At 38.7% G+C, this 15,939-nt stretch overlaps 2 protein-coding genes across 4 annotated transcripts in view; one reads left to right on the top strand and one right to left on the bottom strand.

The window, feature by feature from the left end:
- Nucleotides 1-268: 268 nt before the first annotated feature.
- Nucleotides 269-4,694, bottom strand: LOC139952368 (4-galactosyl-N-acetylglucosaminide 3-alpha-L-fucosyltransferase FUT6-like). 2 transcript variants are annotated; one of them, XM_071951481.1, is made up of 3 exons: nt 4,513-4,694; nt 2,810-2,839; nt 269-2,281 (listed from the first exon to the last, which is right to left on the bottom strand). In XM_071951481.1, the coding sequence occupies exons 1-3, from the start codon at nt 4,549-4,551 to the stop codon at nt 923-925; spliced, it is 1,428 nt and encodes a 475-aa protein (XP_071807582.1). In that variant the 5' UTR covers nt 4,552-4,694; the 3' UTR covers nt 269-922. The 2 variants fall into 2 exon arrangements, with proteins under 2 accessions (XP_071807582.1, XP_071807583.1); XM_071951482.1 differs by lacking the exons at nt 2,810-2,839; nt 4,513-4,694 and adding an exon at nt 2,757-2,789.
- Nucleotides 4,695-4,860: 166 nt separating this feature from the next.
- LOC139952176 (uncharacterized) overlaps nt 4,861-15,939 on the top strand; it is a 55,762-nt gene continuing 44,683 nt past the window's right edge. The window contains exons 1-15 of one of the 2 annotated variants that reach the window (XM_071951201.1): nt 4,861-4,879; nt 7,410-7,534; nt 9,570-9,727; nt 10,861-10,945; nt 11,123-11,211; nt 11,642-11,725; nt 12,201-12,311; nt 12,774-13,171; nt 13,308-13,395; nt 13,959-14,014; nt 14,339-14,377; nt 14,650-14,731; nt 15,148-15,194; nt 15,481-15,581; nt 15,773-15,869. In XM_071951201.1, the coding sequence (XP_071807302.1) occupies nt 9,638-9,727; nt 10,861-10,945; nt 11,123-11,211; nt 11,642-11,725; nt 12,201-12,311; nt 12,774-13,171; nt 13,308-13,395; nt 13,959-14,014; nt 14,339-14,377; nt 14,650-14,731; nt 15,148-15,194; nt 15,481-15,581; nt 15,773-15,869 (1,367 nt within the window). In that variant the 5' untranslated portion in view covers nt 4,861-4,879; nt 7,410-7,534; nt 9,570-9,637. Of the gene's footprint in view, nt 4,880-7,409; nt 7,535-9,569; nt 9,728-10,860; nt 10,946-11,122; nt 11,212-11,641; nt 11,726-12,200; nt 12,312-12,773; nt 13,172-13,307; nt 13,396-13,958; nt 14,015-14,338; nt 14,378-14,649; nt 14,732-15,147; nt 15,195-15,480; nt 15,582-15,772; nt 15,870-15,939 lie in introns of those variants that run through there. The other variant, XM_071951202.1, reaches the window with a different exon arrangement.

The raw sequence follows: 15,939 nt of genomic DNA, 5'->3' as shown, positions 1-15,939 counted from the left end.
CTGAAGCCCTGAGCACGTACGCAAAGCACGCGCGTTTGTCAAAACAACCGCCGGGCCAAGCTAGCCTTAGCCGATTCTTGAGCCGAAGCCGTGGTTTTCGAAATGGGGCCCACCCAGAATACGTGATGTCTGAAAGTACTGTGCTTGGAGAGAAAGATGTGGTTGCTATACGTTGTTAATCAATCGGCTTTGGGGTGAACATAATTTCCAAAAGTTGGCGAAGAAATGAGCCAGAGCGTTGGAATTAGTGCTGAAGACAGTATGCAAGTACAATAGCAATTACCATTTTTATTATACCATTCAACCGATATAGCGCCCTCTGCCTAAAAAGGGACACACTTCAAGTTATACAAACTTTATGACAACGTTGCCTGAGCGTACTGACTGTTTAGGTTGAAGTACAATTGCAGTGAAGTCAGGCAACGTTAATGTGCAATAATGGTAAATTATAATTATTAAAAGTAATTAATTGAAAATATTGACATACCAATTGTAAACTTACATCTAATTATTTGATAAAGTTTATATAATAACACAGGCGCAATAACATTATGGTTCTGAACATTATGATCAGAACATTCAGGGTACTTGCAAAAGTTTCGTTCATGTAGCCTTCTTTTGAAAACGTTGTATTGAAGAGCAAACAATGTGGTTATTTGGTTGCATCATTTGCGTTCTCAAGACGTTGATGTGGAGTCGAAAAATGTTCTAAATTTTCAATTTCTAAAACATAACTTAAAATTTAAATTGAGCCATCCCTTTTATAAAGGCAAAGTAGTTCTAAAACCGTTTTTTTTTTTTTGTAAACCTTTCGAATGTTTAATCCGTACATGTAAATGTAAATTGTATTATAATAAAACTATTAAACATTTGATTTAAATGAGGTGGTCACGTTTTATGAGACATAATAAAGTACAGGTACTTAGGACCAGGGTTTCCATGTATTATACTTCACCCCAGGGTTAAAGCCATTCCTTCCAGTCTGATGTCTACAATGGTCAAACATCGGGAATTCCGACATGGGTTTCTTTTTATTTAGGCCCAGTTTTACTCGTCGCATCACTTCGGGGAACTCACAAAAGGGGAACGGGTTTTCCCCGGCATGTGCAATCGAGCCCTTCTTCTGCCATTCTAAGTACTTCAGGTACTCCTTGGGATTTTGGTCCAGATGTTTCAAGTACTTGGCCAATTCTTCGGTGCTGTTAAAGTCACCGATGTGTATGAATGAATTAGGAGGCGCGACTTTCAGGTAGCTTTCCTTGGTGGGACCGTAGACCACGGGTACCATACCGTGACGGAGCACATTCCAGAACTTCTCAGTGATGTAGTCTGGGCATTCCGAATTTTCAAGACTTAAGTAGAACTTGTACCTCTCCAAGAGTCTGAGACACTTTTCTGAGCGTCTTGGCTGACAGGTATACTTCCCACATTTGCCGTAGGTATCTACACCAATGTGCTTCATTAGGTCATGCACGAAATCAAGTCGCGGCCAGAATGTGTTGATGCAGTTTTTGGCCATCCAGACTACTGGGGCCCCCGTCTTGTTCCTGATAGTCTCAAGTAGGGGTTTGTCGGGGTTCGGGGCCGGCTTACCGGGAACCCAACGGCCATACACCTCCTGGATGTCCGCTGTCGATGGGTAACCAAGAATGGCATGCACTGGTAGAGATCTAACGGCAGGTTGTATCCACCTCATATAAGACGCTGACTCTAGCGCCTTGAAGATCCATACCTGATCATTCTCCCCCTGTGTTGAACTAACACCAAGCAACGACTTCATCCTCTTCGGCAACAGACCGTCTTCAACGTTGTTAAATAGAACAACATCATTCTCTTTAAACTTCTTGGTATCCACGCCTAGGCTAAGTTCTAGTGTCAACGAACTATTGCATTTTAGAGTGTGCCTGACCTGCGGGCCTCTCTTAAATTGTATCCAATTTTCTTTTAGTTCACCATTAGGTCCACCATTACTCAACCAAACGTCTGGTGAGGATGAATAAATATAAATCTTTACAACCCTGTCAGCGGGCTTATTATTAGTTATGTTAGGTTTTGGTTCTGTAGGAACCAATGTTTTCATTTCAGTAATATTCATCGACCTATTGGAGTGAGTGAGGTTGTTGTGATACACGAAGGAAGGCGTTATTAACTGGTTCTCTGAGCTCATTACATCTCCCACGTTTCTGCGCACGGTATTCGTCTTGATGTTATTATACAAAAGTGCAACAATAGGAAGAACGATGATCACCACGAGGGCCGGGATCATCCAGGGTCTTCTTTTCTGTGTACGCAAGTAAGAAACAAAATAAGTGTGGTAAATACTTCTAATGCTCTTTGGTTGTTAGCGGCTATATTCCCATACTTCCATGAACAATATCGACAAGTTAGTGTGGCACAATCATGTGTCCTTAAGCAAGACACCTAACCATTGCTTCGTCATTCGGATGGGACGTAAAGCCGTTGGTCCTATGTTGGTCCCATGTGCTGTGTAACGCATGTAAAAGAACCCTGTGCACTTATCGAAAAGAGAAGGGGTTCGCCCAGCAGACAAAGAAACAAAACAAACAGACAGACATGCAAACAAAAGGACAGACAAACACGAGACATGTCAGCTACTCTGACCATGCTCAGACGCAAGATGGATCAGAGGAAACATGCAACGATGGGGGTACATTATCCCGAATTTAATTTCTCCACTAAATGTCAAGTGTAAATAATGCGACTTTTTCTCATCCTTAGTCACCGGTTCGGTTTACCATTTTTTAATCCGGGGAATAAATAAAACATAGATTAGTTAGTGACTTCTTACCCAGTATCTCCAAGACATGACTTTCTTTGACTGAAAATAAAAGGAAATGAATCTCAATGCATTACAATGATGTATTTTTGTCTTTTCCTGTTTTTAGGTTTTGTTGAAATAAATAAATAAATCAATAAATAAATAAACCAATTAATGATTTTGGGGGGAAATCATAACCATACTTGCACCCATTCAGTATAACAGAAATTTAATTGTCTATCATTACGATGACACTTACAATAAACACGCCTAACTAATAAATCAATTGAATCTGATACCTTCAAATTATTGTGTCAATGTTGTGTTACTATTGTTTCGGGGGGGGGTGAAGTTTTTTTAAAGGTAGATTTACTGTTATGATATACTGTATTTGAAAATGAAATACTGTGTTTATATTCAATGACAAAATATATTTATTGTAGAAAAGAACGAAACAAAACACGAAAATCACAAATTTTGTGTATCTTTAGAATAATGACTATAAACTGCCAATTGTTTGCAAACCATCCTTATCTTTATAATGCAGTGACATTTTTAATCGTATCTTGCAACAAGCATTTAGTGAACATTTTAAACTACGCATTCAATGTAGAAAGTAAACTGTTTATTTACAAAGCTTTAAAGATGACAATTATTTCCTTGCCAATAAGTCTTTTACATAATAATACACCGCGTGTGGGATTCATCCTACCGTAAACTGAACAAATTGAAAAACAAATTGATTGATATTTCTAATAAACATATTATTAATTTGATTATTTGTTATGCTCATTCGGTGCCAGTTGGTGATTCGCAGCTGATTTCTTTACAAACCTGATGCGTGTGTTTGGTTTTAAATCACTTAATTTAATTGTAAACGATGTGTTTGTTTTCTAACTATTATGCATGTTGTCCTATAGTATGGGGGTAGTGCCATAATTGCAAAGTTGGATACAAAACCAGTGAGTTGATGCAGGTTAAGAAGGGTGTGATTTGTTGGCAGATCTGTGGTGCCATTATATTAAAAATGCCTTCTGTTGGCTTTAAAACCCAGGAACCCAAAAGTTTAATTATTTGACAAAGGGGGTAATTAAAACTCCACCACGCAATTGTACCAAAAGAAATGTACAATTGCTGGAGGAGGATGGTATATGAGTCTGTTAATAACTGTACAAACGCCTGATGTGGCTATCCCGTATATAGAGTGTTACTAATGTGAATCTTAGTGAACACCGCACTACGTATCCTAATATTATGTAACGGCTTTGGGTATACTTATTGAACGACACAAACATGCACAGTCAACAGATTTGCATTAAACTCATACGGTTTTAAGGATATGATGGTAGAAAGCTTCCCTTAAAATATTACCTGCTGAGGTAGCCTACATTATAGTTTTTGAGAAATGTGTAAAAAAAAATAACGAAAAAAAAAGGATTCACGCGACTCTCCTGAAAACATGTTTTTCATTTTTCCTCGATAACTCGACTATACCGGTATAAATGAAGCTGAAACTTCCACCCATATACTCTATGTGAATGAAGATGTATGATACAACTGATGCGGATAGGAAAGCTTCCGTATCACGCTACCACTTTTGCATTCGATATGAAACAATATACATGTATAGTATTTAATTTACCTCAATGAGATATCCCTTTTGTAAAAACTCGTGATCAAGTGGTGGTAGGATACGGGAAGGCACCGAAAAATTAAAAAAACGAGGAACTTACCGTGTTTATTATGACGGAGAATGAACGATGACCGGCCATCTCTTCAACCAACACTATACGTCGTCTTTGGGATGTTGGTTTAATCAATCTCCCGTTGGAGGTAGATAGGTAGATGACACGGGGGCTAGACCGATCTACTGTTGGCAAAATCTAGTGATCTGAAAAGAACCAGGGGTCGTTGCTTCAATACACAGCACGGTGCATCTTCCCAAAACGTCTTCCTTTACATCGGGTATTGTCATGTATACGCACCAATGCGCTTTAAAGCTCAGCCAAAATTTTAAATAACAAAACTGTTTTTTGCAGTGTGGTTGTTGAAGACGGCAGTTTCATGGTCGTCCCACGTTAAAGGCCCTGTGCACCTTTGGTAATAATTGTATAAGACAGTCTTCACACTTGGTGTATCCCAACATACGCATAAAAATAACAAACCTGTGAAAATTTGAACTAAAATGGTCGTCGAAGTTGCGAGTTAATAATGGAAGAAAAAACACTCTTCCTTGTCACAATGTGCTTTCAGATGCTTGAATTCGAGACCTCAAAATCAAATTCTGAGGTCTCGAAATCAAATTCAAATTTGTTGGTGAGTAATAACTTCTTTCTCTTAAACGACGTTACTTCAGAGGGAGCCGTTTCTTACAATGTTTTACGCTATCAACAGCTCTCCATTGATCGCTAAACATGTAAGTTTTAATGCTAACAATTATTTTGATCAATTACAAATAGTATCAGGCGCCTTTAAGAACAGCACTGCAATCTGAATTTGAAGGACGTTGTTTTCAACTAATAGCCATAAAACCATTCTTGAACTCCCATGGCTTCAAGTTATACCATGGCAATTTATAATGTGTTTGTTTTCATGCAGTGATTGACATTTCTTATGAGGGATCCTCCAAGTTTGGACGGCCCCACTTTCGAGTGGACGCTTTATAGAAATGGAAGAGGACTAGAGCAGCGACATTCAACTATTGATGGGAACTATTCACCGAACTATTACACGCGCTCCATCGATGGTGCAATGCGGGACTACGGTTAAAGGATTTGGATACTATTTTTATGGTGTTCAATGTGCGCCGCGTCGAGTGTTCCATCGCCCGTCACGTCGCCCGCCGCTTCGTGACGTCGCGTCGACTGTTGCCATCATCCTTGTCACCAATGTTTCAAGCGTACAAACTCCTTTTTCTTATTTCATGTAGCATAAGAACTGTGTGAAGAATTCTGCGTTAAATCTTCATCTAACCAATCAGTATGGGCGACGGCACGACGCGACGAGCGGCGGAACTGGCGACGCGACGGCACGACGCGAGTTTTGTCATCTTTAGAACACCATGCCATCACGAAGCATTGGAAAAAAACCCAAATGGCTCTAATCCCAGAACATAATTGGTGCATACACTGGCTGCACTTCTCATATCATTGCAATCAGCGGTTAGCTGGATGATTCGAACCCCGAACCCACCGCAGTGTGATTGCAAGTCATGCAGTTTAACACATTTTAAAGGATTCTTGTAAATTAATAGGGATGTATGGTAAAAAAGCATAGTTGTTTGCACAGACTAGTAAGATGAGTGACTTTACACTCAGTCGAGGTATCTGCCCGGAGACATCAGCGCAAACTGACCACTATATCGGGTTTTAAAGGTACTGGACACCTTTGATAATTGTCAAAGACCAGTATTCTCACTTGGTATCCTATACATAATAATATGCATAAAATGACAACCCTGTGAACACTGTGTTGGCTAAATTGGTCATCGAAGTTGTAAGAAATTGATAAAAGAAGAACACCCTTTTTGAACAAAATATCATGTGTACTATCAGATGGATGCTTCAGGCCTGAGGTCTGTTATGCTACTCAACCACCTCTTCAAGAATCACTACACCTCATCCCTGAGAGATTATTATTTCTTAGGAGTAAACACAAACCTTTTTAACAAGATTGCATTTTCACCAAGCGCAATTTCACCAACAGCAGCACTAGCAACACATGAAATAGTCCAGGCGCTTTTTCTCCAGGCACTGTATTTACCACATGGAGACGATCAACGGCACACTGGCTGAACCATTGCCATGTTGTGACCACCAACTAGAAGCGTACTGCCGCCACAGAGGAATACACACCAATCTCTCTTATCGTGTACGTTCACGGGGACTTATCGTATACGTACATGTACACGGGAACTTATCGTGTACGTACACGGGGACTTATTCTGTACGTACACGGGGACTTACGTGCACAGAAACTTATCGTGTGTATACGATAATAATGAACAAAATAATATATAACACAAAAATATAACATCAGGAAGAATGACAGAAAAAAAGCTTTTTTTTAGGAGAGCAGAATGTACTATTTCGTAGGCCAGGGTTGCCAATATTACTGGGCCTCACGCGAAAGCCTGCCACACTGTGACCAAAATTTGAAGAGAAAAAGGGAAAGTTTACAAAAATATTATGACGATTTAGAAATGTGAACTAAAAAGCTTAATACTGTAATCAAAACAATCTAAAACAGGATGTTCTTATATCTCGTTCTTGAGATAAAGTGAGATAAAGTGAACAATTTAAACAAAGGATTTTTGAAATAATCGACACTGTTATTTGGAAATTGTACCTGCGCATTGTTTTGAAAATAAAACATAAGAAAACTTAATTAACTGTTGCAACTGCTTACCAACCACAGTGACCTGTGGTATTAAAGCAAATGAACAGCTAATAGCATGATGTTTAAAATAAGCCTTCAGAGAAAAACTCTGCTAGGGTCGAAACGTCAGGCCATTCTGCGACTATTATCAATTATTAGTGTTACCATTCCAAACCAAAATGTATATTATAGAGGGCGCCCTGTCGAATGTCGCTGAAATTACTCTCAACCTCGTACTCAAATTGTCTTGCAGTCCATGTCTGCTCCCTGGGAACGTGACAGCATTTTTGTGAAACATTTTCGCTCAATATCGAAGTAACAAGCAAAGTCGAATGAAGATGTTGAATTTAAACCTGGAAAAATATTACAAAATAGCCGGTAAGTGTACCATTCAAATATACTGGAGGAATGCCTGGCCATCCAGGCATGCACTAATGTCTCTACTTTTTTAAATAATGTGTTTCAATATCTCAGTTTCACAATTTAAAATTTTGTTTACAGTTGTCAAGTTGCAATCCTTTTAGTAAACTGTGTTGACAATAAATGTCGTCCGTGAAATTCCTGTGCGAGGGCTATGGTATCAATACCATGCCCAATATTCGGACAGAGCATATGCGCGCCTATGTCGGTTACCCTAGTAAGAGTATTTTACTATTACCGTGGGGATATGACGTTATTTTATTATTATAAACAATGTTCAGCAACCAATAAAAATAATGTGTCATGTTAATTACCGAGTATCACAATAACGTAGAAAGTAGTATCGAAGGAGGTCCTGTTTTCGAGGTGTCCCAAAAATCGTGGCAAATCTTTTACCTCTCTAGTCTCTGTGCTCGATGTAAACAGTCCCTAGATACAAATTGTGTGGTTTTATTTGCCAAGCAAAGAGTCTCCTCTCCCTTGACAAAAACTTAGAAACACGTAAGGCTCCACTGGATATTTGCACTTGTAAATGCAAAAAGTTTGGTATTTTAGGCATTTCTACAAGGTGCAAAAATATGTCATAATGTTGAGGCCATATAAAAATATTTGCCCACCGAAAATATTTCATCAAACACTATTTCAATTCACAATTCATGGTGATCAAATCATGTGACTGAATATTTTGCTGAGCATTCTGGAAAAAAAATACAGAGGCTTAGAGAAGCCATGTGCCTTATATCATTTTCTAATATTTTTTGAGATTTTTTTTTAACCCTCCGAGCAATATTATTATTAATATTAAAATTTAAACGATCAGCTTGTTGATTCAATTATCACTGTTTATTTATACGCTTTATTATAAATTTTAAGAGAAAAAAAAGGGGAAAAAATTAATGAAAATCAGATTTGAAAGCCAATGATTATTCACACTTTTTATTAAATTATTTATTTTTGTTATTTTTTGCAAATTACCATGGTAATTTTAAAATTTCATTAAAAAATATTTTAAATAAAACGAAGACAACTGCTGGCTATAGAGTCATACACAGAGTCTCAAAGAACACTTGTAGTCACTGTAGATGTTTCTTCCATGTATGGCTTCACCGGGAAACCATGCTTTCTGGTGTGCCGTGAAAACAGGAAAAACTCGAAACAAATGGGGCCAGTTGAAGTCATCGAAGATCGGTGTGTAGTGTGAACATTTCAATGTCAATCAAGTTTTAATATATGTTTGCATACTTCATATTAACAAAAGAAGGTAATTAGGGCATCGGTTATCATTATTTTTTCCCAATTCAAAGAAAAAGGCATAATAGCGTGAAAACTGGTAAGGGGAGGATACAGTAGAACTTGAAGTAGATTTACAATCAATTGAAATAAGCCAAAGTATTATTTAGCATAATTAGGGGCCTAGTTGATATTTTTGAATCAGCTATCCGGTATCCCTACAACTTACATTTACAAGCAAGGCTACATAAATAACAGGAGCTAGCTAGCTAGCCATCCACACAATGCACAAAGCTGGTGTGATGTGTCTTTAGACATTTTTTTGCCGGCTCAACAATACAGATACAGATACAGATAGACTAGTTTATCATGTTTAAATACGAGATAAATACATTTTTTTCTTATTTAACCGTGTTAACAGTGAACAATACATGATGATGAATTACAAGGTTTAATATACTCTAACCTAACCTGCTAACCCAAGACGGGGGGCTAAGCAGCAGACTGATACTTTTTAAAATCTTTTTTAGGCATTTTTTATTTAATTACTGAGTTGAGTAGGCCTACCAATAATTTCCCTGGACACCCATGCGCCCAATTTCGGAGAAAAATATTGAGAATATTGAGAAATTTTAGAATATTTATCCAGATTCAGTACCTACATTAAATTAAAGTTTTAAAATCCTGATCAGGCATTTGGAAGTTATGTTGGTAACTACTACCTAGTAATTATTTGAATTTCTTTTTGCATTTTTCTTAATAGTTTTGCAAGGATTAATAATGATGAGATAAAAAAAAAACTGACCATCATCTACAAATTCAACTGTCACCATGGCTGAGGATATTGATAGGTTTATACAAGAGCAGAAGTCTAAACTTGCCCGAGAGCGCAATGACTTGCAGCAAGAGACCACGCGTAAGGTAGGATTTACGCTCAACAATTTGTTGTCTTTGTTTGATTAACCGTTCCTCTAACAAGGACTTTTTAAAAATTCTTCAGATAGTCGAGGGCAAAAGTTGAAGAGAGGGTAAAATAAGAAAATATCTGTTTTTATAAAAAAAAATTCTCTCCCTGACTATTCCCGCTCTCCTCAAGACTTCTGGGACTTTTTCAAACCTCGGCTTATGCTCTGTCTCTTGCCTGGGCCTTTGCACACTCCATACGCAGTGGAAAAGCACCAAGTATGAACCGGCCTTCAGGCCTTAGGTACATTTTTGGAGCAGCGTGTATTTTCCACGCGGTGGTTCGAACATCAGCAGACCAGGCATGAGCCGGAGCCCAAGCCGAGGTTTGAGAAAGGCCCCTGGACTCTTCCGTTCTGAGCATAAGTTCACTGGCCCAACACTACATGTAAAACCCCTGGCACTAGGGCCTGCGGTCCAGTTTAAAATTCAAGCCCAGATGCTACTTATCAGGTTGCAAGTGATTAATTTTCTGTAGCAACTGATACATTTTATGTACCTTTTTGCTCTGCTACTCGCAGTCAATCGTTCACGAGATTCACATCTTAAAGACAATCTCAGATGCGAAATCCAACCCTAGATAATATTGAACATAAAAATTATTTGTAAATGTGTTGATTGTTTTTCTTTTCTTCATTTAATATTAAAGGCACTGGACACTATTGGTAATTACTCAACGTAATTGTTAGCATAAAAACCTACATGGTAACGAGCATTGTAGAGCTGTTGATAGTACAAAATACTGTGAGAAACGGCTCCCTCTGAAGTAATGTAGTGTTTTTTGAGAGGAAATTTATCACTCAAATAATAAAAGGCTTCAGGCCTGAAGCCATTTATTATGCATCTGAAAGCACACAAATTAGTTCAATAATGATGTTTTTTCTTTCGTTATTCTCTTGCAGCTTCGATGACCAATTTAGTAAAAATGTTCACAGATTTGTTAATTCATGCACAAGTTGGGATACATCAAGTGAGAATACTGGTCTTTGACAATTACCAAAGGTTTCCATTGCCTTTAAAGCAAAAGTAAAAACAAAGTAACCCTCATTAAAATGAATTTGCAAGAATGTCCGCTGATACGTTTTGTCTAGGTCCTGGAGGAGGCACCAAGCAACTACCCTCCTACCGGCAGGAACGGATTCAAAGAAAACATTCCACCAGCATCGACTGGAAAAGGTACAGAATTAACTGAATTTTTATTATTTTAAAATCATCTTTATTGTTTTTTCCCTTTTTTTCTCAAATGTAACCTTTGTACAATGATTACTTTTTATTGTATCAAGTTGTAAACCACAACGGAAACCGAGTATGTAAATTTGTTTTAATTGTTTGGCCTTGTTACCATGGCTACAGGTAATGCTGTCCCATCTGGTGGCCATGACGACATCAAGGAAAAGCTTGCAAGGGAGAGACAAGAGGAGTATAAACAATTCATGGCCGAAGTGAGTTTTTATGAATTTTTTTATGGTTGGATTAAAAATACATAAAATGATAAAGACTTTGCAAAGTGTAGGGAGAGGCAGACTGCATAATTGACCCTATGGGAATTATTTTTAGCACAGCATTAGTGTTCTTCATATTATGCTCAAATTAGCAATTTTCATAATTTAATAAGCATTTGAGTGTGTTTGCAAATAAACGGCTGATGTGCCAAAAGCAAAAGATTTTGTTGACAATAATTTGTCAAGATAGAAGTGGCCCCTGCTTCCGTAAGCACCGATTCTTTACTAAAGAAAACCATGAAATTGGACACTGGTATCTTTAGGCTTACGGGTTAGAAAGCATTCACATTGAAGGTTCCCTGGTTACAGTACAAGAAAGATAAAAAATACTGTGGACAAAACTTACCTAGTCAACTTTTGAACTTTTCAGAAGGATTTGAGGTCTGCCCCTCGGAAGCCTGATGTTCCTGATAATGGAGGATCGCTGTCAATTCCCAGCAGAGATTCAGCTAAGGTAAGTTCTCGTCAACTTCATCAACTCGATAAAATCCTGTTGAGCCCTGTGTTCTTGTACTCATTCAAACCCTAATGACTAAACTGTGTTCTTGTACTCACTTACGTTCTGTCAAGTCCTGTGCTCTTGGATCGGGATCGTTACGTATTTCATTATTTTTCCCAGCTGCAAAACTGACAGAAAGTTAAAAAGATCTTCATATTTTAAAGACCAGACCATTCCACACATCTAAGGGGGGGGGGTTCTGAAAGCCACCCCCCCAAAAAACCCCCCCCACTATTTTGAAGAGAGGTCTCCCGGATTCCGAAATAATATACTCCGCCCAGTAGCATGTGTAGTAAGACAGAATCTTAAAAGAACATAATCTACCCAGCAAGTGGATTTTTACACATGGTGTTACCACAAACCAAGTATACATTAACTTTATCTTTTTATCAACAATTGTTACATTTTTATCCTTTTTTTTGCAAATCAGGATCGTGCACGTGCCGCACGCAATAAGGAGTACAATGACTTCCTGAAGAGTAAAGGAAATAGATTGTCGCAGAAACCACTAGTTGGGAACCAGGAGCTTTCACCAGATATTGTTAGTTGGTTTCTTTACTTTAAAATAAATAGTACTAGCAGCCTTGTGGTTTGTTTTTAGTTCATCTTGTAAAACTAGTTTAAGTTTTCTTTTTGAAAGGCATCTTTGTTTGAGAAAAGAATCTGCAAAAAAGGAAAATAATTAGTTATAACATGTTCTTGAGTTTCTGATAAATTATTATTTTGTCAGTGGGAATATAGATTTTTGTTAGGCACAAATAGTTTCTGTAAAGAAGATCACAAATCATTGTGCAGTCCTGGAATTACACATAGGCCAAGACTTCTGTTGCCCTGGTAAACTTGGCTTTGGTGTCTCTTCAAAAGTTGTCTTCAAAAGATTTGTCAATGGAAGTGCCCTTCACTAAATGAAAATGGCCTTGCCCTTTCAAAGATGAAATTTCCTGACATGATTGTAATTAGAATAGTGCAGGTGGTCAACAAGTATTTTGTTCATTTTTATCAGCAGACCAAGAAACCGTCTTACAACCCAATCACAGGCAAGGATAACGTAAACCCAAGTCAGAATCCCAAAAATGGGTACCCTCCTCACAATTCTAGACAGCCAGATGAGCCCCAGGACCAAGGGCTGGAGCGAGAGCGAGAGCGGGATCGAGAGCGGGATCGAGAGCGGGATCGAGAGCGGGATCGAGGGCTGGATCGAGGGCTGGATCGAGGGCTGGATCGAGGGCTGGATCGAGGGGGCGTGGACCGAAGGAGAGAGGCGGCGTCCCAAACCCCACGCCCCATACTAAAAGAATATGATGATAGACCCCCACCAGGTCCAAGGAGAGGGTGGGGAACCCCCCAGCCAGAATATGATGAGCTGCTGAGGCGTAAGAGAGAAGAAGAGGCTAGGTACAGGTATGTATTGAGATAAGTCATTGGTGTTTGAAGGGAGAGTGGGTACAGTTATGTATTGAGTGGGCACCAACTAAGATTAGCCATTGGTGTTTGGAGTGAGACTAATTGATTTGACTTCTTCCTCTCTTCTGTGCAGACGCTATGATGAAGATTACGACTATTACCAACCTCGTGGAGGAATCCGACCGTCCTATAGTGACTCTCACCTCAACAGATATCCTGAGGTACAAACAATAACCATGTAAAAAAGATGAGGGTGTTAAATAATAATAAGAAATCAAAACAGTTATAATAATAATCAACATTGTTTTGCGCCATGTCTATCAGAAAGATTCCTGGTATAGACAAAGGAATTCTGCTAATGACAAGACTGAACTTTGGTAGCACAAGAGCAATTTTTCAAATGATGTCTTACGATTCCCAAGAAAATTATGTGAATATTCAAATGTGAATGGATTCTTATCTTAAATTGCCTTGAACTGGTTGCCTTTAAATTGCCTCTTTTGACATGGCCCCTATGTATACAGAGTACCCAGAAGCCTTTTCCATAGCTAGGTTTGTTCGGGTTCTGGCTCGGGTTAGTAATTAATGTTGGAGCTGTGAGCTATTTACACAGTACTTCTACATCAAACATAGACGGAGCCTAAGACAGGGTATTTGAAAGAGCCCAATGGCTCAGTTTCACAAAGCACCCTTTGTTCTGTGACATCACACTTTGCTTGGCAAGTAAGATGTGGGCCAATTTCACAAAGAGTTGAGACTGACCATAATTGTTTTGTTTTGATAGGATGGCAGATATTCCAGAGCAAGGCAAGAATACTACGACCAAGAATATGACAGAAGGCAAGTTGAAATGTGCTGGTTAAATTATTGCACATCCACTTAACTCCATAAATGACTGTGTGCATTTTACATTGATGTTTCAGTCACTTAATGACAACAATGTTGCTACGATATTATAAAGATATTTATAAAATCTTACCAAGATTTTTCTCACTGCTCTGCCAAGCATAAATTAGTGCTTAATCATTTTTCCGCTAAGCAAAAGTCAGAGGGGGACCAGTCACAAAAAAGTTAACATTACATGGTAGATCATCCTTCAAAACTTACTTAGTTTCAATGAGATTCTCTTGGGAGTTTATGATTTTTTATTGCTCTACTCCTCAGGAGAGTCCGATTCAGCGACCAGCCAGGTGCAAATGGAAGGTAAGATTTACATCAAGATAAACAGCATCAGTAAAGTTTCACATCAATACTCCCTGTGTTGTTTATACCAAACAACTGTATTTAGTTCGATTAGGTTTTAAACTAGGAAAGTGCATTTATGTCTCTTGTTGCATCTTGTCTTGTCTTATCCATACTTAACAAACGACTGCCACTATAACTGGGCTATAAACATCAATGTTTATCTAAAGGATGTGTTAAGTACATTTTTGTGAAAATTGGTAACAGTGACTACATTTTGTTCCCGTAAACAGGGCGTATCCGCCAGCGGAAAACCCACGCTACGACAGACCACCAGATGGAAGAGAGTTTGCCAATGACCCTGGATATGACTGGGTATGTTCTTCATTACATACTGACAAAATAGGAGACCGCCAACATAGGGCTAGGTAGCTCAGTTGGTAGAGTGCCGGCACGTTAATCCAGAGGTTGTTGGTTCAAGTCCCACTCTAGTCAATATATCTTTGTTCCTTCCAAAAAGTTTACAATTTACCCCCCCCCCCAACAAAGATGTTGACAAAACATGGAGGCCGCCAACATAGGACTAGCTAGTTCAGTTTGTAGAATACTTTAATCCGGAGGTTCGTTGGTTCAAATCCCACTCTATTTATGTGTCGTAGTTCAACCTCAAGTCATTTAAAATTTACCCATTGGATCTCCCTTTGAAGATTGTGTCAACCAGAATTTTCAGTTCTAGCCTCACAAAACGTAACCTGGTATACTTATTCCCTTATTTTTTTATGTGTTTGTAGGGTATAAGCCGTGGCGGACGAAGTCGTACCTTACCGGAGATGGAAAGGTAATATAAACATCAGGAAAACCACTAAATTCTACTTGGCTTTTGAATTTAAAGGACCTTTTTTTCAATCTTTAGCTCTGAATTTGGCTGCAACTTTGCCTTTCTCCTAACGACAATCAGAGCATACTGATCAAAACGTTGAGTTGTCAACCACCGGTTCTTTTTAGAATTACTCAGAAGAAATGTTCACATGGTGTTCCCCCAAACCTCACCTAAAACCTTACCTTAACAAATACAACTGGTCTTGGGAGTTCATCAATCAAATTTGTGCTGTTTATATCTACAGACAAAAGCCACCTGTGAATCGAGGCTATGATACAGTGGATACCAAACAACCAAGAGCTAAATCAGCTACGCTACCCACAGAGGAAGTGGGTATAGCCATTGGTAAGCATGTCCCTCGCTCTATCCTGTAGTTTTGACGGCGTCAGGGCATTATGAATCAAATAGGATGTTATGGCCGAGCGGTTTAGAGTATAGAATTCATGTTCTGGTGGTTAGGTCATCAAAGTGTGGGTTTCTTCCTAAGCGCCATGAAAACACTCAATAAATCAGCTTCTTATTGTTTCTAATTGAAGGTAACCGTGATACAGCAAGTGCTACTAGGAGGAAAAAAGAGCAGTATCGCAAGGAGCTTGAACAACAGATGAAAGAAGCACAGGATGCCAAAAAAAGGTAGAAAATATATTCGCAGCTAAGCGAAAATTCCCGGGGGGGGGGACCCAATAAAAAATGTGTACATTGA

This window comes from Asterias amurensis, chromosome 20, assembly GCF_032118995.1.
Source record: "Asterias amurensis chromosome 20, ASM3211899v1".
NCBI classification, from domain to species: Eukaryota; Metazoa; Echinodermata; class Asteroidea; order Forcipulatida; family Asteriidae; genus Asterias; species Asterias amurensis.
This window is presented reverse-complemented; position numbering and strand designations above follow the sequence as displayed.